Here is a 22,967-nt window from a genome sequence, read left to right as displayed (position 1 = left end):
CAGCAAAGACGTACTGGCTATGGAGAGGGCTCAGCCCATGAGCCCTCTCCATGCACCGGGACCGGGGAAGAGGTTAAATGTTGGGGAGGAATCCCTATGTGCATCTCAAAGGGGACTTTTTTCTGACTGGGACAAGACCCTTTCCCCAATCTCATTATGCAAATTTGTAATTCGATTCGCGGGTACAGCCATAGGATAATGAGGACTGCTGACAATGAATCCCCTCAGTAGTGTAACTGGGAGAGGCAGGGCCCCATAGCAGATTTCGGCATGGGGCTCCCCTCCCTCTTAAAAATATTCATGCATACACACACGTTTATACAATCACACACATTTATACACATAAATACACGCACACAGCATTCTACACTCACTTTTATATACTCACACACATACATATGTATACACTCATATGCACAGTTATGTACTCATATATATATATATATATATATATATATATACACACACACACACACACACATTTATACACTAATACATACAGTATATACAAACTCATACTGTATATATATACAGTATATATGCATCAAAGCTTCTTACATACTATTTATATACATATAGAATACATACATCACATTCTTTTACATACGGTATACACCCACTGTGTATACACATACATGCAGTATAAAAACACCATATACACATACTGGGGCAGATTTATCAAGCTGTCTGAAAGTCAGAATATTTCTAGTTGCCCATGGCAACCAATCACAGCTCAGCTTTCATTTTACCAGTGTTCATGAATATTTTAAAGGGGAGCTGTGATTGTTTGCCATGGGCAACTAGAAATATTCTGACTTTCACAGCTTGATAAATCTGCCCCATTGAATCTATATACAGCACATACATAAAGTATATAGTGTATACACACATAATGCATATACATACTGCATATACACACATATATACAGTATATACAGCAGATACACACATACACCATATACATATAAATATTTATATGCATGTGTCTACGTAGAGAATATAACCACACATACAGTACATCCACATACACACATTATAAACATACACACATACTGTGTATACATGCAGTATATACACAAATACATACAGTATATACAGCATATACACACACATACAGCATATACACACACAAACAGAAAATACACACACATACAGCATATACTGTACAGCATATACATACAGCAAATACACACATACAGAAAATACACACAATCAGCATACATACATCAATCTATGCATACATATATAGGGACGTCTTGTAGGCCGGCTGCTGTGTTTCTTCGGGAAGCCGTAGTAGGCCAGCTGCGCGACCGCCGATCGAGGGGGTGCGTATGGAATGGGACGTGGAAGGAGTAGGCCGGCGAGTCCACAGATTTTGTCTTGGCTGTTCATCCTGGGCCCCTGTGCCACCCGGACCCTGTAGCAACCACTATGGCTGCTATGGCTGTTGGTACGCCACTGAATCTCTTTCAGCGTGCAGTCACACCTACCGCTAGCTTACAGGGGAGGGCTTCGCGCCGATCGCATATGTATTTCTATGGAAACAGAAGCAATTGGTAACCAGAACCCGGTGTCTTGTATGATTAGCAATCGCGTGCATTTCTATAGAAATGCATATGCTATCGGGCTGAGGGCCTCCCCTGTATGCTAAAGCTACGGTTGTAAATGCACCCTCCGTCCTATCGCAATTAAAATGGTGCTTATAGAATGTCGATGGACTGAATACTCCAGTAAAAAGATGTAACGTTCATGTTCATAAACTAGGCCCTCATATAATATTTCTGCAGGAGACACATTGGATTAAGAATAAACACCCCCCCCCCCCCTCTACAGTTAGAAAATATCCTCATAGAGTGAAAAGGGGAATAGCACTATTATTTAGCTCCCAAATACATTATGATGTTATTGTTAGGGTTGGGTAACACAGAAGACAGGGGATAGTGTGCCCTGAGCTTGCCCCAACCTCTGTCCCTTCCTATAACCCCCCACACGCTTAACCATGGGACGACTACGTAAAACCTAGGAATATACTAGACAAGTGCAGGAAGGGAACAACACGAACAGACTAATAAACATAAAGCACAAAAGAGTAGTAAACTAGCCGGAGTCACAACTAGAGGGTACGTCAAGAGCAAGTAGAACCTATAGCAAGCAGCAAGTGATGAAGGGATTTCAAACACTGGCACAGGTGACTAGTGAAGCTGCAATTTATGCAGCCAGAACCCCACCTCCAGAACCTGATTGAAGCTGGACAACTTCTGGGAATTAACCCCTCATGGTGCAGAATAACCAAGCACAATTGCAGATACCATGCAGAGGTACCACAACTCCCAGAAGTCCAGAACACAACCCCTAAACAGCGCAAGGTCTTAGCAGCCGCTGCCTGGAGCGCACGCAAGAGACCGCTGGTAGCGGACAAGAGGGGGAGTCTGCGCGGAGGCGCGCAGGAGGTTGGAGAACGCTGCTAGTACCCCTAAACAGCGCAAGGTCTTAGCAGCCGCTGCCTGGAGCGCACGCAAGAGACCGCTGGTAGCGGACAAGAGGGGGAGTCTGCGCGGAGGCGCGCAGGAGGTCGGAGAACGCTGCTAGTACCACCAGAAGCATCGGAGGAAGGGCCAGAAGTCCCAGCATTCTCCCCTGAAAACCTGACAGTTAAAGATGTATTAGAGGGAAAATGTTTAGTATTATAAATATTTATGCTCCCAATGCTCCATATATGGAGTACATACTTGGTCAATGAAATTTAAGTACAGAAGATATATAAAACATTGGGGCTTATTTACTAGGGGTCCGCGGATCGCATTTCCTTCGGACTTCCCAACATTTTCAGGATTTGCTGTGACAGGGATTTAGCAGGGGATTGTGTCACACGTGATCATATTTTGGCGCAGCGGCGCCGGCTTGCATGCGACAGAAATCGGGGGTGGATCAATGGACAATCAGACTGAGCGCAAGATTTAAGATTCAAATTGTGTTGCATCCAATGCACTTACATACACAGGGAAGAAGAAGGTGAACTCCAGCGGACCTAAGGGGGGAAGCGACACAAGCAGGATATCGGGCGCACAATCTTACTGAATCGCGGAACATTGCAATGTCGTCGGCAATGCACTTTCTGGAACTCCCAGGGACCAGGTAAGTAAATGTGCCCCATTATCTATACTGTATTTGATAGATAAACCTGTTGTAATATTATAGTCCATTGGAATATAAGGCTTATGCCTCTATTTAAAATGCTAGTTGATATTGTGCATACATGGGATACTCCACATAAAATTAAGAGAGGGGTTTTAGACCAAATCTAAATAATAGCAGCATCAAACCCTAGAGATTCACTATATAGTAACCCATGAGAAAGCAAGCAGGGACGTAACTACAGTGGTAGCAGCCATAGCAACCGCTATAAGGCCCACAGTGTCAAGGGGCCCCAGCATCTGACCTGACACACTGAAGAGAGGAGGATGTGCATCATTATATCCATATTTTGGTGCCCGTTGTACATAATAATATGTATATAACATATATGTTATGTATAAATGCTGCAGCTGTGATGTGTATATGTTTTATGTGTATACGGTGTATCTATGTGTATAAATGTGTGATTGTAACTTGCATGTGTGAGTAAACAAATATGTATCATTTTCATGTGGGAAGGGGGGTCCCATGCCGAAGCCTGCCACTCCGAGTTACACCACTGAAAGCAAGGTAAAAGGCAAGGCAAACAAGGGCAGGAGGCTTTGCAGAAATTAGCATTTTATGATATTTCATTTACAATTTGAAATGGTACTATTATCTTTATTACCTAGGTACTCACTTAAGCCATCTGCTAGGACATTTTTTTAACTGATCAATAATTACCATTATTTTTGCTGACCTACAGGCTAGCTTTATAGGGTTACTGAGTACCTTTTTTAGGCATGGGGTATTGGAATGGTATAGCTTTACCAAGGTCACCTAATCATTTAATTAATTGTACATATGTACATTTTAATTGTTTTTATATGTCATTTTGTATTGTGGTGTCCTATTTGTGACTAATAAAAACATGATTTTTTTTTCTTGTATTTGATTGTCAGCTATTCTTTAACACACCTCAGCATCTCTTTTTCTCATAACTCGTATTTTTTGTGTTGGCTGTTTGTGCAGCATTTTTCAGCAGTGCACATCCTTAAATTTTTTTCGGGTTATTCCCTTTGCTTATACAAAAAAAATCCCCAACACAGACCTCTCTGTCCTATGACCACTGGTTAAGCTATGGATGTATTAATTTAGTCACAGGCTGCAATGATCAGCTTTAATGGGGCACATTTACTTACCCGGTCCAGTCGCGATCCAGCGGCGCGTTCTCTGCACTGGATTCGGGTCCGGCCGGGATTTAATAAGGTAGTTCCTCCGCCGTCCACCAGGTGGCGCTGCTGCGCTGAAAAGCATTTTAACGCGCCGGAATTCACCGAGGCCGTCTGAGTGAAGGTAAGCGGGTCCCCAGCGACACATTTTCGGTTCTTAAATGCGGCGGTTTTTCCGAATACGTCGGGTTTTCGTTCTGCCACGCCCCCCGATTTCCGTCGCGCGCATGCCGGCGCCGATGCGCCACAATCCGATCGCGTGCGCCAAAATCCCGGGGGAATTCAGGTACAATCGGCGCAAATCGGAAATATTCGGGTAACACGTCGGGAAAACGCGAATCGGGCCCTTAGTAAATGACCCCCAATGTGTCTGTATTGGAGCTTTAGTGACAATCCTTGTTCCCATGACAGCACAAAATTTTGAAAATTCAATTGTTACAGGGGCAATGATAAAATATACAAGTTCCAACCCACATAAAAATTCAACTTAAGTACAACCTAAAGAACCTAGCCTGTATGTAACCCAGGGACTGCCTGTAACTCACATGCAAACTTTGTTTCACACATTTTGTAATCAGGGTTTGTACCTTAGGGATTTAATGATGCTTATATTACAGTACTCCCAAAAACAGGAAAGGATTTCTGTATGTTGCTTCATATGGACCCATCTTGCTTCTTAATTGAGATTTTAAATTATTCAGAATAGTCTTGCATAATCTGATTACCAGTTTGCTGATGGGTTTCGTCCATAGAAGGTCTCTCACATACAAAATTAGTGGTATTAGGGCTATTGCACATTGTCTTAATCAGAAACATATGAAATACATTTGAATGAAGCACTTGATAGAATGTCCTGGGAAACTTAATTAGAGTATTAAAAGCCAGGTTTATTGGCCCTCAATTCACATTTGTGCTTAGTGCCATATACAGTCAACCTAAAACTACAGTATGAGCTACTACCGGTACTCATCCATCCCATCCAGTACACATAGGTCAAGGAACGAGGCAAGGATGCCCCTTGCCATGGCTCCTATTCAAACTAGAAAGTGATAGGAACTAAAACAGCAATAAAAACAGCAGTAAAATTGTGAAGTAAAGATTATCTTTATTACTAGAGAATTGAGATTTGAGCATTTTCTTTCATGGGAAAACCTAAAAATAATGCTTTAGGACTAGAGATGAGCGAGCACTAAAATGCTCGGGTACTCGTTATTCAAGACGAACTTTTCCCGATGCTCGAGTGCTCGTCTCAAATAACGAGCCCCATTGAAGTCAATGGGAGACTCGAGCATTTTTCAAGGGGACCAAGGATCTGCACAGGGAAGCTTGGCCAAGCACCTGGGAACCTCAGAAAAGGATGGAAACACCACAGAAATGGACAGGAAACAGCAGGGGCAGCATGCATGGATGCCTCTGAGGCTGCTTAATCGCACCATTATGCCAAAAGTATGGGCAACAGCATGGCAATGACAGAGTGACCGAATGAGGCTAGATAGCATCTAAAACATCCAATAATTGACCATGACACTATAGGGGACTATGCAGAGGCAGCGGCAGCAGCGGCAGGCTAGAGAGTGTCTTGGCAACATACCCCAAATGGACTCAGGCTTAAAACCAATGGGTGGCAGAGAGAAACCAAAGGAGGTGAGCAAGAAGCGCTCAAATAATATCGGTAAATGATAAAAGTTTGCCAGTATATTTTGTGGATTACACAGCAGGGTGGCGACAAAGTTAACAAGTTTGATGAGGAAGCCATGAAAACAACCCAAAATTCTGCCTGACACAGCTCGTTTGATAAGGGGACCATGTATGGAGGCAGTGAACTAGTAGTAGATTAAAGGTGCTGCAGTTAAAACTATGTTAGTTGGATCTTGAGATGGAGCTGGCGCTCCGCTGCCAGGCGAGCTTTCGCCAATCCAAGCCCCTGTCTCTAGGCTACTCCCCAAACAGCACTTCTAAGAACCTTTTGTATAAGATCAAGTGTAGTAGCGTTCTTATAAGTTTGGGTTCTGGCGGGTGAGGGGAATGTAAACAGATGCGCAAGAAGCGCTGAAATAATATTGGTAAATGATAAAAGTTTGACAGTATATTTTGTGGATTACACAGCAGGGTGGCGACAAAGTTAACATGGAAGCCATGAAAACAATCCAAAATTCTGCCTGACACAGCTCGTTTGATAAGGGGACCATGTATGGAGGCAGCTATATGGACTACTTTTGGAGGCAGCTATGGCGATGACGTGTGGAGGTAGCAATGGAGACAACGTGTGAAGGCAGCTAAAAAGACGACGTGTGGAGGCTGCTATGGAGACAATTTAATTTGGATAGTGCCTGTATGTGGCAGTCCAAAAAAGTTTTCAAACCAGAGGAGCAGGTAGCTGGTCCTCCAGAAAAATTACATAGATTGAGTGCCTGTATGTGGCAGTCCAAAAAAGTTTTCAAAGCAGAGGAGCAGGTAGCTGGTCCTCCAAAAAGATTAAATAAATTGAGTGCCTGTATGTGGCAGTCCAAAAAAGTTTTCAAACCAGAGGAGCAGGTAGCTGAGTGCCTGTATGTGGCACTCCCAAAAATTGTTTAAAACAGAGGACAGGGTAGTTGGCCCTCCAGAAAAATTAAATACATAGAGTACTATAGCCAGAGCCAGTTGGCCCTGGCAAAAAAATAGCCAGTTTCCTCTGCTTTAGTGTACAAAGAGGAGGAGAAGGAGGACAATGAGGAGGAGGAGTGCATACATTATTCAGGTTCAGCTTCTTTCACCTGGTGGAGAATGGAAATGCGGAGAAATCCAGGCTTTATTCATCTTGATAAGCGTCAGCCTGTCAGCGCTGTCAGTCGACAGGCGTGTACGCTTATCGGTGATGATGCCACCAGCTGCACTGAAAACCCGCTCGGACAACACGCTAGCGGCAGGGCAGGCAAGAACCTCCAAGGCGTACAGCGCCAGTTCGTGCCACATGTCCAGCTTTGAAACCCAGTAGTTGTAGGGAGCTGTGTGATCATTTAGGACGATGGTATGGTCAGCTACATACTCCCTCACCATCTTTCTGTAAAGATCAGCCCTACTCTGCCGAGACTGGGGACAGGTGACAGTGTCTTGCTGGGGTGACATAAAACTGGCAAAGGCCTTGTAAAGCGTACCCCTGCCAGTGCTGGACAAGCTGCCTGGTCGCCTACTCTCCCTCGCTACTTGTCCCGCAGAAGTACGCCCTCTGCCGCTAGCGCTGTCAGAAGGGAAATACTGTTTCAGCTTGTGCACCAGGGCCTGCTGGTATTCATGCATTCTCACACTCCTTTCCTCTCCAGGGATGAGAGTGGAAAGATTTTGCTTGTACCGTGGGTCCAGGAGAGTGAATACCCAGTAATCGGTGCTGGAATAAATTCTTTGAACGCGAGGGTCACGGGATAGGCAGCTTAGCATGAAATCTGCCATATGCGCCAGAGTCCCAACGCGCAAGAATTCACTCCCCTCACTGGCCTGACTGTCCATTTCCTCCTCCTCCAACTCCTCCAACTCCTCTTCTTCTGCCCATACACGCTGAACAGTGAAGGACTCAACAATGGTCCCCTCTTCTGTCTCGCCAACATTCTCCTCCTCTTCCTACTCATCCTCCTCCACCTCCTCCGATATGCGCTGAGAAACAGACCTAAGGGTGCTTTGGCTATCAACAAGGGAATCTTCTTCCCCCTTTTTTTGTGACGAGTGCAAAGCTTCCGACTTCATGCTGACCAGAGAGTTTTTCAACAGGCCAAGCAGCGGGATGGTGAGGCTGATGATGGCGGCATCACCACTGACCATCTGTGTTGATTTCTCAAAGTTACTCAGCACCTGACAGATATCAGACATCCACGTCCACTCCTCATTGTAGACTTAAGGAAGCTGACTGACCTGACTACCAGTTCTGGTGGAAGTTGACATCTGGCAGTCTACAATCGCTCTGCGCTGCTGGTAAACTCTGGATAACACGGTTAGTGTTGAATTCCACCTCGTGGGCACGTCGCACAACAGTCGGTGAGTGGGCAGTTGGAGGCGGCGCTGCGCTGCCCTGAGAGTGGCAGCATCTGTGCTGGACTTCCTGAAATGCGCACAGATGCGGCGCACCTTCGTGAACAAATCAGACAGATTGGGGTATGTCTTGAGGAAACGCTGAACTATGAGATTTAACACATGGGCCAGGCATGGCACATGTGTCAGTCTGCCGAGTTGCAGAGCTGCCACCAGGTTACGGCCGTTGTCACACACAACCATGCCTGGCTTCAGGTTCAGCGGTGCCAGCCACAGATCAGTCTGCGCCGTGATGCCCTGTAATAACTCTTGGGCGGTGTGCCTTTTATTGCCTAGGCTCAGCAGTTTGAGCACCGCCTGCTGTCGCTTAGCGATGGCACTGCTGCTGTGCCTAGAGCTACCGACTGATGGCGCCATGCCCACGGATGGTAATTCAGAGGAGGAGGTGGAGGAGTGGTGGGAGGAGGAGGAGGCATAGTAGGCCCTTGAGACCTGGACCGAGGTAGGCCCCGCAATCCTCGGCGTCGGCAGTATATGACCAGCCCCAGGGTCAGACTCGGTCCCAGCCTCCACCAAGTTAACCCAATGTGCCGTCAGCGATATATAGTGGCCCTGCCCGGCAGCACTCGTCCACGTGTCTGTGGTCAGGTGGACCTTGTCAGAAACGGCGTTGGTCAGGGCACGGAGGATGTTCTCTGACACGTGCTTGTGCAGGGCTGGGACGGCACATCGGGAAAAGTAGTGGCGGCTGGGGACCGAATACCGAGGGGCGGCCGCCGCCATGAGGTTTCGAAAGGCCTCGGTCTCTACCAGCCTATAGGGCAGAATCTCCAGGCTGAGCAACTTGGAGATGTGGACGTTGAGGGCTTGGGCGTGTGGGTGGGTTGCGCTATACCTCCTTTTGCGCTCCAGCGTCTGGGGTATGGAGAGCTGAACGCTGGTGGATGCTGTGGAGGATCGTGGAGGCGAAGATGGGGTTTTCGCACGGGAGGTGTTTGGGCCGGGGTCCTGGGCAGGGGGCTGACTAGCAGATGACACAGGGGAAGGAGCAGTGGTGTGCCCGGCCGGAGGTGAACGGGCTTGGTGCCATTGAGTGGGGTGCTTAGCATTCAGATGCCTGCGCATACTGGTGGTAGTTAAGCTAGTAGTGGTGGAACCCCTGCTGATCCTGGTTTGGCAAAGGTTGCACACCACAGTCCGTCGGTCATCCGGTGTTTCTTTAAAGAACCTCCAGACTTCTGAAAATCTAGCCCTCGCCACGGGAGCAACATTTGGCGCTGATGCACCAGCTCTGGCCCCACCACTGCCTCTTCCAACCTGTTCTGCTATAGGACTCGCCTCCGTCTCAGAAGCACTGTGTTCACCCGGCCTATCAACCCAGCTTGGGTCTGTCACCTCATCATCCTCCGATCCCTCAGTCTGCTCCCCCCTCGGACTTCCTGCCCTGACAACAACTTCACCACTGTCTGACAACCGTGTCTCCTCATCGTCCGACACCTCTTTACACACTTCTTCCACTACGTGAATAATGTCATCATCACCCACAGACTGCGACTGGTGGAAAACCTGGGCATCGGAAAATAGCTCAGCAGCAGCAGGACAAGTGGTTTGTGACCGTGGGAAGGGTCCAGAAAACAGTTCCTCAGAGTATGCCGGTTCAAATGCCAAATTTTGGTGGGAGGGGGCAGACTGGGGGGAAGGAGGCTTAGGTGGAGGAGCGCCGATTTCGGTGACATGGGTGGACTGCGTGGAAGACTGACTGGTGGACAAATGGCTAGAAGCATTGTCCGCAATCACCTCTTTGCACTGTTCTGGCCTCAACAGTGCTCTACCAGGAGTCCCAGTAACTTGAGACATGATGAACCTAGGGAGTGTAACCCAAGGGTTAATGCAGACATGTGATAAGCAGGAATAGTCTGTTTTGTCTGTGTTGGCCTAGCTAATGAAAAAATATAACAAAAAACAGACCTACTGTCGCGGCAGGGATTTATAGTGTCAAATAGAGATGAGATAGATCTAGGATGATGAGATCCATCAGATGCATATAACATTCTCAGCTCTGCTACATCTCAGCTACACACACTGTCAGATCTGATGTGCCTCCCTCTCCCTTCCCTGCATAAAGATCTTATCTGTCTGTAGCTGGTAGCTTTACTCTCCTCACAATGTGTTTTTATACTCTACTGTATGGAGTTGTGTAAGGTGCCATTTTTTGCAGGATGAGGTGATGTTTTCATCACTATCATTTTGGGGACTGTACGATCTTCTAATAAATTTTTATTTAAATTGCCAATATTGCAAACCAACTGTTAGAGCTTAGATCCGGTTTTCACATACCGCCGGGTTCCCGCAGCAATCGCACTGGCTCCGCTTTTGAGTCTGTACAATCTCCAGGACATATCAATGTGCCCTGATGCGCTACCAAGTACAATTTCACCAGGCCGTAGCGGTATGTTCTGGTGGGTTATGAGGTTAAAGTGGATCTGTCAGCTAAAGCATGAACAATTGACAGGGTCACTGTGTACTTTGTTTAGTGTTTTACAACTGAAAGGTTATTTAAGGTAAGTTTTTTATGCATTTATTCCCCCAATATATTTAATTTCGTTTGTGTAACCTTATTTAGTCATTTCATTTTTATTTTAATTCTTTACTTCAGTTGGGATGTGTGTTAAAGTTTACAGGAGTTGCTTAGTTGAAAAAAGAATGTACCACGCAGCCTCTCCATGAGAGCCAAACAAAATTAAATGGGTTTTCCCACGAAAGAAAAGTCTCACATTTCAATCCCCTAATGATGTTAACACACTAAAGATCATTTCAACCTCTTACTTTACAATTTTACTCAGTTTCATTGCTGTTTTAGCTCCTATCACTCCCTTGGCTTCTCAGTGTAAAATCCCAGGGTAGGGGCTCTCTAAGCAGACACATTACTGTATTGTCCATCTAGTTCTGTGGGGTGACAATGTGGTTACATTATCAGGGTACAGGTGTATATACACTTTCATCTGGCTTCTGACATTGTACTTACACACTGACACATAGAAAGAGAGATGAGACAGATCAGAGATGTATGAGATGATTACACAGAGGCTGATTACACTGACCATTACACTGTTACACTGTGAGCTCTCCTTCATCTCACAGATATGTGTCTGCCTCCCCTTCCCCCAGGTCACTTATCTCCTTGTATCTTGCTACACTGTGAGCTCTGCTACATCTCACAGACATGTACCTGCCTCCCCCTTCCCCTGGCTCATTTATCTCCTTGTAGCTTGTAGTTTGCAGCCTCTTTCTCTCCTCACAATCTGCTGGCAGAAAGTAATCAGTCTGAGCTCCGTGCAGGGGGAGTGGCTACAGCCACACAGCAGAGACAGACAGAAATCTCAGCTCCACCATCTCACACAAAAGTTCAAGATGGCGCCTGACCCTAAGTGAGAAGTTACTGGGTCATGTCTAGGGGAAACTGTACAGGACTGATAGAGACAGGTTGGACTCGTATCTGTAAAATGTTGCATTTTTGTTAATGACAGTGAATTAGGGAATGTGTTATTTTGTTATCCTGAGTACATATAAGAAACTTGTCTCCGTTTGAATACCCTTTTAACAAAAATTACTTGCATTCTTCCAGTTCAGCCTCTTACTAAAGACCCATAATTTCTTTGATTGCTTAAAAAATAAAGAGAGAAGGATACACTGTTCCTTGTAACATAGAAATTGTATTCTCTTTAGCTAACAATGTAATGCTATGCTGATACATGATGGGATAGAAAACGAGAAGATAGAGGGAAGGTCTATAACTAGTTGGTCTACAGCATCCCTACAGAGAAGATAAAAGAGTAACATTATGTAGGTGCAAGGCACAATGAATATTAGAAGGTCATGTCCTTACCTTTAGTCTTTCTGATCTGTTTTTGTTTCTGAAACATAAAAAAAAAGCATATAAGCCCCACACATAGTATATATTTCTTCAACTGAAAATCAATGCTTTTCATCCAAAGGGATATCTGTTTGCATGCTTACTAGTGCTCCATTTATAGCAAGCACTCAAGGGTACATATGAGTCCTGTTCTCATGATCAATGGAACAGAACCCCCACATCTTATACCTTACTCAGTTTGTAACCGATTGTCTATTTGTGATTTAACTATAAACTTTCAATTTTGCATTTCAGTTTTGCTACACAAACATACAACAACCAGTTAAATAAATACAGTAAGATACAGCACCATAGATATTGGATGTCAGCTGCAACAAATAATAATTACATTATAAATATTATACACAATTACAAAAAGTTAACATCAGTACACAAATACTTCATATAAGGTATTGTCAGATCAATAATAACCTGCACATTAAAATGACACTGGAGGAGACTCAGTTGGGCACATTTACTAAGAACAGTGTTTGTGTATAGTGCAGAGGGCGCAATGATTTCTGGCGCCTGTTATTCTTCATGAATGTGGCGCTCCCTGCACTTATCCAACAGAGCGCACCACTGTTTTTTTTGGTGCACCTTTAACATAGGGCGTGCAACAAATTTCTGTCAGACTTTGCATGTTAAATCTGGCAAATGGTCCGACTGAGCACCGGAACGCCCCCTTCAGTGCAGAAATTTGTGTCGCTTGAAACATAGTGCAGCTGCTCCACAAAACGGTCACATGCAAAACACGTATGTGGAGTGTTGCAAGCAGTTTGTACCTAAAAAAAAGTGCAAAGTTCGATAGAAAACTGGTGTACAGCCCTTAGTAAATGTGCCCAATTCTGATTTCTCTGCCAGTTTTGTGGTGGAGAAGCCACATGAATCTCCCTCTCCCCACCAGTTTTGAGGCTTCTCCAACCCGCACACCAGTGCGTGTTGATGAAAACAGCGAATGGGAAGCGGGGTGGGAACTGGGAGAGTTTGCGCTGTATCCACTAAGAGGCTCCAGCGCCAGACCACTTTGAATAAGAATCTCATCTTTCTGATCTTATAAGGCTTGTGGGACCACTACTGGCAGTTAAAGAAATAGGTTGGAACTGGTTCTTTATCTGCAATTCACATTTCCAATAATGTTTTGGTCCAAAAGGCGTGTATGAGCGGTCTCATTAGTGGATTAAATCCATGGCTTTTTGGGGGTCATTATTTTATTTCTATCTGAGCAATTAAAAAAATATTGCATAAAATATAACCAGTTATCCACTGACAATTCCTTAATTAAACCATAAATGAAATATTATATGTTGCATGGCCTTTCATGGTGCCCAGAATACTGATTTCTCTTTCCTGGATTAATTATGATTAGGGCCTCCTGACCTTAATTAAATCTTGATAAACTTGCTGCTATCTAAAGCCTTAGCCAGTCTGCTGTATTATTGAAAAATAACTTCTAGAACCATTCCAGGAAAATTAACTTTACCTTGTCTTGTTCTTTTTTCCTGAAGATCTCAAAGCAAGTTACAACAGCTGTAGTAATATATTCTTTGAAGTTATTTTACATGACTAATGTGCTCCATAACTGACAGACACCTGCTCTAATGATGGGAGTCTTAATATAGTAGCCAGTGCTACATTTATAGTACTTTTTCTATTTTCTAATCATCTTGCTCCCAAAAGGCCCCACACCAAATGACAATTGGTCTCCATCTAATGTAGTTCAATGCGCAGCGGTGCTGACTGTCACTCTCCGCAAGCAATGCGCAGCTGTGGTGCTGCACTGCATCGCTCCCAGTCAAGGACAGTCAGCTCAAAATCTGGGATACCATGGCAGTGAAGTGCCACCATCCCGCACGTGTGGCTCCATTCCCAGACAGTTGAGTCAGCTGTGAGCTGACAGTCTCTGGCTGTAGTGATGCAAAGCAGCGGTGGTGCTTGTCAGCTTGTAGACAGAGATCATGCAGAGCGCACTAGTATGTACTCACATACACACATACTCATGAACGCTTTAACCCCTACAGGACTCAGCCTTGTTTGGCTTTAAAGGGAACCTGTCACCAGGAGACCCATTTTTAGCACTCCCCCAATCCCCACAGAGCATAGTACATACACTGCCAAAGTGTTTTTGTTAGGATTGGGTACACAAAAGACAGGGGATAGTGTGCCCTGAGCTTGCCCCAGCCTCTGTCCCTTCCTATAGCCCCCCCACGCTAAACCGTGGGGCGACTACTTGAAGACTCGGAATACTCTGGTTTAAGTGCGGGAAGGGAAATACAAACAGACTGACGAACATAAAACACAAAAGAATCGTAAACTAGCCGGAGTCACAACGGGAGGGTACGTCAATAGCAAAGTCAGTAAGCAAATAGTCAATGTCAAAAATTAGCCGAGGTAACAACAATAAAGATACAGAGCAATACAACCTAGTGCAGCAAGCAAGTGGAGAAAGAGATTTCAAACACTGGCACAGGTGACTAGTGAAGCTGCAATTTATGCAGCCAGAACTCCACCTCCAGAACCTGATAGGAGCTGGACAGCATCTGGGAATTAACCCCTAACGGTGCAGAACAACAGGCACCAAGCAGAGGTTCAAAGTCCCAGCCACTCCTAGACAGCGCGAGATCTTAGCAGCCGCTGCCCAGGACGAGAGGTGGAGTTTGCGCGGACACGCGCCGGGGTTCGGAGAACGCTGCTGCCACCACCAGAAGTCCCAGCATTCTCCCTAGCGAACCTGACAGTACCCCCCCCCCCCTGACGGGGGGCCTTCGGACCCCTAGATCTTAAAGATGGCTTCTGAGGGTAGGTCTGATGAAACAACCTGAGTAACCGTGGAGCATGAACATCTCTAGCCGGAACCCAAGACCTATCCTCAGGACCAAAACCTTTCCAATGGACCAGGTACTGCAGGGAGTTACCTACCCATCTGGAATTCACAATTTTTTCTACCTCAAATTCCAGATTCCCCTCCACAATAGATGGAGAAGGAGGGTCAGAAAGAGGCAAAACAGGCTCAACATAGCGCTTCAGAAGACTCTTATGGAAGGTGTTATGGACCCGCCACCCTGCTGGAAGTGTAATCTTGAAGGAAACCGGGTTAACAATATGCGTAACAACAAACGGACCCACAAACCTGGGCGCAAACTTCAAAGAGGGGACCTTCAATTTAAGGTTTTTCGTGGATAACCACACTTTATCCCCCACCACAAACGTATCGGAGTTAGTGCGCCTTCTTTCAGTTTGTTGGACCATAGAATTTTGTGCCCTCTGAATATTCCCCCGAACCTGTGACCAGAGTGAGCGCAACTTGGATGTAATAGCTTCCGCTCGAGGAATATTAGAGACAGGCACAGATGAAAAAGAGAAACGAGGATGAAAACCATAATTGCAGAAAAACGGAGATACCTGTGTGGACGAACTACTGTGGTTATTAATAGCAAATTCTGCCAACGGAAGGAATTTCACCCACTGGTCCTGACTGTCCGAGACAAAGAGTCGCAGATATTGAATCATCTCCTGATTCATTCTCTCGGACTGACCATTAGACTCAGGGTGAAACGCCGACGAGAACGATAAATTAACTTCCAGTCTAGAACAAAATGCTCGCCAAAATTTGGAAACAAATTGTACGCCCCTATCTGACACAATATCATCTGGTATACCATGGAGGCGTACAATATTCTGTATAAACAATTCAGCTAATTCTTCAGCTGAAGGTAACTTTTTTAACGGAACAAAGTGTCCCATTTTAGAGAAACGGTCCACTACTACCCAAACCACTGTACAGCCTTGAGACGCTGGCAGATCAGTGACAAAGTCCATAGACACTTTAGACCACGGCCTGGTGGGAACTGGAAGCGGAAGAAGAGGCCCCTCAGGACGTCTCCTGGGAGTCTTTCCTCGCGCACAGACCTGACAGGCTTGGACAAATGCGTGCACATCCTTAGTCATGTGAGGCCACCAGTAACTTCTCTTCAAGAGATCCAAGGTACTCCGCATTCCCGGATGACCTGCCAACACCGAGCAATGCGTCTCCTCCAACACTCTCAAACGACAAGAAAGAGGAACAAATAATTTGCCTTCCGGAAGGTCTTTAGGTGCAGATCTTTGTCCTGCTAAAATTTGAGAGGAGAGGTGGGAGGAGACAGCTGCCAGCACAACCCCTGGAGACAAAATATTACTGTCAGTAGCCTCTGGAAGCTCAGGAGTCCCGAAGCTACGGGACAAGGCATCAGCCTTCACATTTTTTGACCCAGGTCGGTAGGTGACCACAAAATTGAAGCGAGAGAAAAACAAGGCCCACCTAGCCTGACGTGAGTTCAAACGTTTAGCAGTATCCAAATATACTAAGTTCTTATGATCCGTGAGCACAGTGATCGGATGAAGAGCTCCCTCCAAAAAGTGTTGCCAGACTTCAAATGCCCACTTAATGGCAAGGAGCTCTCGATTACCAATATCATAATTCCTCTCACAAGAGGAAAACTTTCTAGAGAAATATGCACAGGGCCTAAGTCTGGTGAGAGTGGAGGACCCCTGAGACAAGACTGCACCAACTCCTACCTCGGAGGCATCCACCTCCACAACAAATGGTAGAGAGAGGTCAGGTTGAACCAAGACTGGGGCTGACGAGAATGCCGCTTTTAAAGTTTCAAACGCTGAGCAAGCGGCAGGGGACCAATTGTTCGGATCAGCACCCTTACGGGTTAGATCCGTGAGGGGTTTGGCGATCACGGAAAAGTTCTTTATAAAGTTCCGATAATAGTTAGCGAAACCTAAAAAACGTTGTAGGGCCTTAAGATTGGTAGGCCGAACACAGTCCGTGAGCGCCTGAACCTTACTCGGATCCATCTGTACATCAGAGGGAGTCACAACATAACCTAAGAAGGAAACCTTCTGGATGCAAAAAACACACTTTTCCAGCTTAGCGAAGAGGTGGTTTTTGCGCAACCTGGTAAGTACTTGGCGGAGGTGTTGCTGGTGAGAAACCATATCAGGAGAGAAAATCAAAATATCGTCTAGATAAACCACCATAAACACACCGATGTAATCATGAAAGATGGAGTTCATAAACCCTTGAAAAACCGCTGGGGCATTACTCAAACCAAAGGGCATAACCAGGTATTCAAAGTGTCCCAAAGGTGTATTAAATGCGGTTTTCCACTCATCCCCTTCCCGGATCCGAATCAGGTTATAAGCCCCTCTGAGATCTAATTTAGAGAAAACTTGGGCCCCAGAAACCTGATTTAAGAGATCCGGGATCAAGGGGAGAGGACCTGAGTTTTTTACCGTTATCTTGTTTAATTCTCGATAATCAATACACGGCCGTAAACCACTGTCTTTTTTCTCAACAAAAAAGAACCCGGCCCCAGTGGGCGACTCAGAAGGACGGATATGTCCGATTGCCAAACTCTCATCAATATAACTCTTCAGTGCCTCCCGTTCAGGTACCGACAGGTTATATATACGACCCTTTGGCAATCTAGCATCAGGAAGAAGGTCAATTTTACAATCAAACTCCCTGTGAGGAGGAAGTACTTGGGATAAGGGTTTTGAAAACACATCTGAGTAATCAGAGAGAAAACCTGGAAGACTCTGATCTTCCGCCACTACTGTACATAATGAAACTCTGGACAGGTGATCCTTACAGTGAGGACCCCAATGAACCAGCTCCAGAGTTTCCCAATTAATTACCGGATTATGGATCCGGAGCCAGGGTAGACCAAGAATGACATTTTCAGACAGGTTTTCCATAACTAGGAAAGAACACCATTCTACATGCATAGCTCCTACCATAAGTTTTATCTGTGGGGTTCGGAATTTAATCAACCCTGCCTGTAGAGGGGTCAAATCCGCACCCGACATCTGGATAGGAGTGGACAATGGAATCAATGACATGCGAAACTGAGAGACAAAACTATAATCAATTAAATTAGACGCAGCACCTGAATCCAAAAAGGCGCGACCAGTGCAGGAAACAGACTGAAACTTAACCGTACAAGGTAAATACATTCTAGACACAATTGGGAGTACCTGAGCTCCTAAGCAGTCCCCCCGACTACTGCTTAGGAGCGGAAGTTTTCCTGCTGCTGCCTCTTGGAACAGGTGTTGACCTGATGATCAGGACTTCCACAGTAGAAACAAAGATGATGTCTCATTCGATGTTGCTTCCGCTGTGCAGGAGAGATGCTATCCAGCTCCATGGATTCCAATTCTGGACTACCCGGAGACAGATTGGCCGCTGGCTGACAGTCAGAGGACACCCGAGGTGATCGCCTGGATCTTAGGCGACGATCAACTCGGATGACCAGAGTCATAGCATCATCTAATGTCTGAGGCTCGGCATAAGCTAAGACTAAGTCCTGTACTCGGTCTGACAGTCCGGACATAAATTGGTCCTTTAGGGCGCAGTCATTCCATTGCGAGTCAGTCACATACTGTCTGAACTGGGCACAATAATCTTCTGCTGTCCGTTTTCCCTGACACAGAGATCTAAGGTGGGAAACTGCAAGTGCTCGGCGGTCAGGTTCGTCATAAATCTGGCCTAAAGCAGAAAAAAAAGCGTCAAGAGAAGAACGGGATGGAGAGTCAGGTGGGAGAGAAAAAGCCCAATTTTGCGGATCCCCACGCAACAGGGAAATTACCACGCCCACCCTTTGAATCTCTGTGCCCGATGAACGAGGGCGTAAAGAAAAGTAAAGTTTACAGCCCTCCCGAAATGAAAAAAATTTCTTACGGTCACCAAAAAACACGTCAGGGAGAGGAACCTTAGGTTCAGGCATGGGTGGCAGTGGATCCTGCGGTGATGTCTGTTGTGGAACCTGCATAGATTCCTGAATTTGGAGACGGGAAGCTAGATCCTGAACAAGCTGAGTTAGGGTCTGGACCTGAGCGACCACAGCTGACAAAGGCTCCATGGAAGGAGAGAATGTAGCAGGTCGGATACAGGATGCAGACCTGTGAGTGGCCAGTGTTTCTGTTAGGATTGGGTACACAAAAGACAGGGGATAGTGTGCCCTGAGCTTGCCCCAGCCTCTGTCCCTTCCTATAGCCCCCCCACGCTAAACCGTGGGGCGACTACTTGAAGACTCGGAATACTCTGGTTTAAGTGCGGGAAGGGAAATACAAACAGACTGACGAACATAAAACACAAAAGAATCGTAAACTAGCCGGAGTCACAACGGGAGGGTACGTCAATAGCAAAGTCAGTAAGCAAATAGTCAATGTCAAAAACTAGCCGAGGTAACAACAATACAGATACAGAGCAATACAACCTAGTGCAGCAAGCAAGTGGAGAAAGAGATTTCAAACACTGGCACAGGTGACTAGTGAAGCTGCAATTTATGCAGCCAGAACTCCACCTCCAGAACCTGATAGGAGCTGGACAGCATCTGGGAATTAACCCCTAACGGTGCAGAACAACAGGCACCAAGCAGAGGTTCAAAGTCCCAGCCACTCCTAGACAGCGCGAGATCTTAGCAGCCGCTGCCCAGGACGAGAGGTGGAGTTTGCGCGGACACGCGCCGGGGTTCGGAGAACGCTGCTGCCACCACCAGAAGTCCCAGCATTCTCCCTAGCGAACCTGACAGTTTTTGTATTAAAAATTGGTATTACAGAAAAAAGATATGTTATATTGTACCTTTCATTAGCATCTGCTGTGTGACTAGGCAGTTGCCAAATGGGAGGGGCTGGAAAGGAGCAGTTCCCCCCACCTTTGGGGAACAGCTCCTCCATGTGACCTTTTCAAATATATGAAAACACCTTAGCGACGCCCCCTTGGCTTAGCGACGCCCCCTTCTGCTCTACAGCCAATCCCGAGTGTGGGGAGTTATTCATATATTTGAAAAGGTCACATGTTTCCCAAGGGTGGGGGGGAACTGCTCCTTTCCAGCCCTTCCCATTAGGCAACTGCCTAGTCACACAGCACATGCTAATGAAAGGTACAATTTAACATATTTTTTTTCTGTAAAACCAATTTTTTATACAAAAACACTTTGGCAGTGTATGTACTATGCTCTGTGAGGACTGGGGGAGTGCTAAAAATGGGTCTCCTGGTGACAAGTTCCTTTTAAGGACGCGGCCCCATTTTTTAAATCTGCCCTGTGTCACTATAAGTGGTTATTAAACAGAGCACGGGACTAGCACTACTGACGCAAATATAGTAAGGATCGAAGCATACAAAACACAACCAATTACAAATTCACAAGAAAAGAAAGTGTTATATGGGACCCAAAAGGTGAAAAATAAACAAATTTTATTTGTATCATAGTACACCGCAACACAGAAATATTAAAAACATTTAAAGTTCCCCCCAATGAATAAAACCTCTCCTGACCAGGTAAATAACAAGAAATGAAGCAGGTAGAAATACAGGAATAAGGTAGAAACCAAACAAGAATTGATCCAGATTCATTTATGAACTGGCTTCCTGGAGAGCATGCGCAGACAATTTACAGTCAGACCCGGAAGGGTCACATGGCAGTCCTCGGGGCTGCCCAGAAGTGGATAGGATCCCCCGGTAAGCGGCACGGGGGATCCGATCCATAGCGGAAACACCCTTACACGCCGCGGTCATGCTTGACCATGGCATGTAAGGGATTAACACCCGCGATCGGAGTCGGCTCCGATTGCGGGTGTTACAGCATGGTGCTTCTGGTGCTGGCTCCGTTCGTGAGCCGGTGCCAGAAGCAGGACGTTATAGCACGACCCTGTGTGCTTGGCATCTAGCCGTGGGGATGTACTATATGACAATTGGTCTCCATCTAATGTAGTTCAATGCGCAGCGGTGCTGACTGTCACTCCCCGCAAGCAATGCGCAGCTGTGGTGCTGCACTGCATCGCTCCCAGTCAAGGACAGTCAGCTCAAAATCTGGGATACCATGGCGTTGAAGTGCCACCATCCCGCACGTGTGGCTCCATTCCCAGACAGTTGAGTCAGCATGCGCAGACAATTTACAGTCAGACCCGGAATGGTCACACGGCAGTCCTCGGGGCTGCCCAGAAGTGGATCGGATCCCCCGGTAAGCGGCACAGGGGATCCGATCCATAGCGGAAACACCCTTACACGCGCAGTCATGCTTGACCATGGCATGTAAGGGATTAACACCCGCGGTCGGAGTCAGCTCCGATTGCGGGTGTTACAACATGGTGCTTCTGGTGCCGGCTCTGTTCGTGAGCCGGTGCCAGAAGCAGGACGTTATAGCACGTCCCCGTGTGCTTTGCATCTAGCCGTGGGGATGTACTATAATGTCCTGGTGCGCCTAGGGGTTAAAGAGCGGTCAAGCCACGCATCGGAGCCCTCTAAGATCATGCATGCAGCACACTTTTTAGGATTTACACCACTTGGACCTGGACAAAAAGTGAGTATCCCTGACTACCAATATTACTGTATCATAGCGTTTGGCACTTTAGGTGATATTTTTGATTGTGACTTCCCACATCACCTTTGTTATTTCATGGCCCGTTTTTGGTGCTATGGGCAGTTATTCTTCACTTTTTTCAACAGCGGTATATAGAGGTATTGCTGTGGGGGAGGGGTTAGGTGGCTGTATGTAGATGTATTATGTGGGGGGGTGTATATAGATTATTTAGGGGGTGATACAAGTCTATGGGGACACATCAAAAATTATTTGCATTTTGAGATACATGCAAGTGCAATGTGTTTTACACTGACTCTTTGCTGCACAAAAGACTCTTTGCAGCAAAAAGTGGTCAAAAAGAACGTGAAAAACTGAAACACTGAACAAACTGTGACAGTTTTTCACTTACCAAAACCTGATCACACTCCTCTAACTTTGTATAACCCCTGGCCTCTTTTGATCACTTTCTATTGATTTTTTAATGTTTTTCAAAATGGCAAAAAAGTGCCATTTTTTACTTTGGACACTATTTTCCGTTACAGGGTTAAGCGCAGTGAAAAACTGTTATTATATTTTGATAGATTGGGCATTTTCAGATGTGTCGATATTTAATGTGTTTATGATTTTTACTGTTTATTTATATTTATATCAGTTCTAGGGAAAGGGGGTGCCCATGTGCCGCCATGTTTTTGAAGCTGCCAGCAGCTTTGCCAGCGGCAGTCAACAGGATAACACCTGCAATCGATGCTAGCTATTTTCTGTCAAGATGGGGTGCAGAGTTTATATTAAGTTTTAAAAAGAACTATTTTGATCTTACCAATTGGCTGCAATAAAACAGAGTGAAAAATTTTAAGGGGCCTGAATACTTTCCGTACCTACTGTATAAGAGACAAACAACTTATAGAGACATTTAATCCTCATCTAAATACTGCAAATAAAAACTGTATCTTACAAAAAACCTGCACTAATGGTTTTAAAGATGTGACATTTTTATCTCTAGGGTTTTTTTCTTCCTTTTAAACTTTGAAGTGCAATACTTTTATATTCAATCATTTTATTGGATTTCAAATACAGAATAAAAACTACATCAAACATGGGGAAATGAGCAAGACGAGTAGAAAAACAATGGACTTACCTGTCCACGTCGCAATCCCTGATCCGGAATGTCCGACGATCATGGATTGTGCCGCGATTCACTACGAGCGTGCGCTGGATATCCTGCGTGTGTTGCTCCCTTCGCAGGTCCGCCGGAGTTCACCTTCTTCTTGTAGGTGCATGGCTTGCGACACAATTTAAATGTTAAATCCCGTGCTTAGTCTGAATCAGTCGGCTCGTCTGAAGGCCAAAGCCGCC

General features: G+C 45.7%; 1 protein-coding gene across 7 annotated transcripts in view; it reads right to left on the bottom strand.

Annotated features, from left to right (window-relative positions):
• CCDC170 (coiled-coil domain containing 170) overlaps nt 1-22,967 on the bottom strand; it is a 154,581-nt gene that overhangs the window by 68,397 nt on the left and 63,217 nt on the right. For all 7 annotated transcript variants that reach the window (XM_072140938.1, XM_072140936.1, XM_072140942.1 and 4 more), the window contains one exon: nt 12,235-12,262. In XM_072140938.1, coding sequence (XP_071997039.1) covers nt 12,235-12,262 — 28 coding nt within the window. The remainder of the gene's footprint in view (nt 1-12,234; nt 12,263-22,967) is intronic.

Source organism: Engystomops pustulosus, chromosome 3 (genome assembly GCF_040894005.1).
Source record: "Engystomops pustulosus chromosome 3, aEngPut4.maternal, whole genome shotgun sequence".
In the NCBI taxonomy this organism is placed as follows: Eukaryota; Metazoa; Chordata; class Amphibia; order Anura; family Leptodactylidae; genus Engystomops; species Engystomops pustulosus.
Note: the sequence above shows the minus strand (reverse complement) of the source record. Positions and strands in the feature narration are given on the sequence as shown.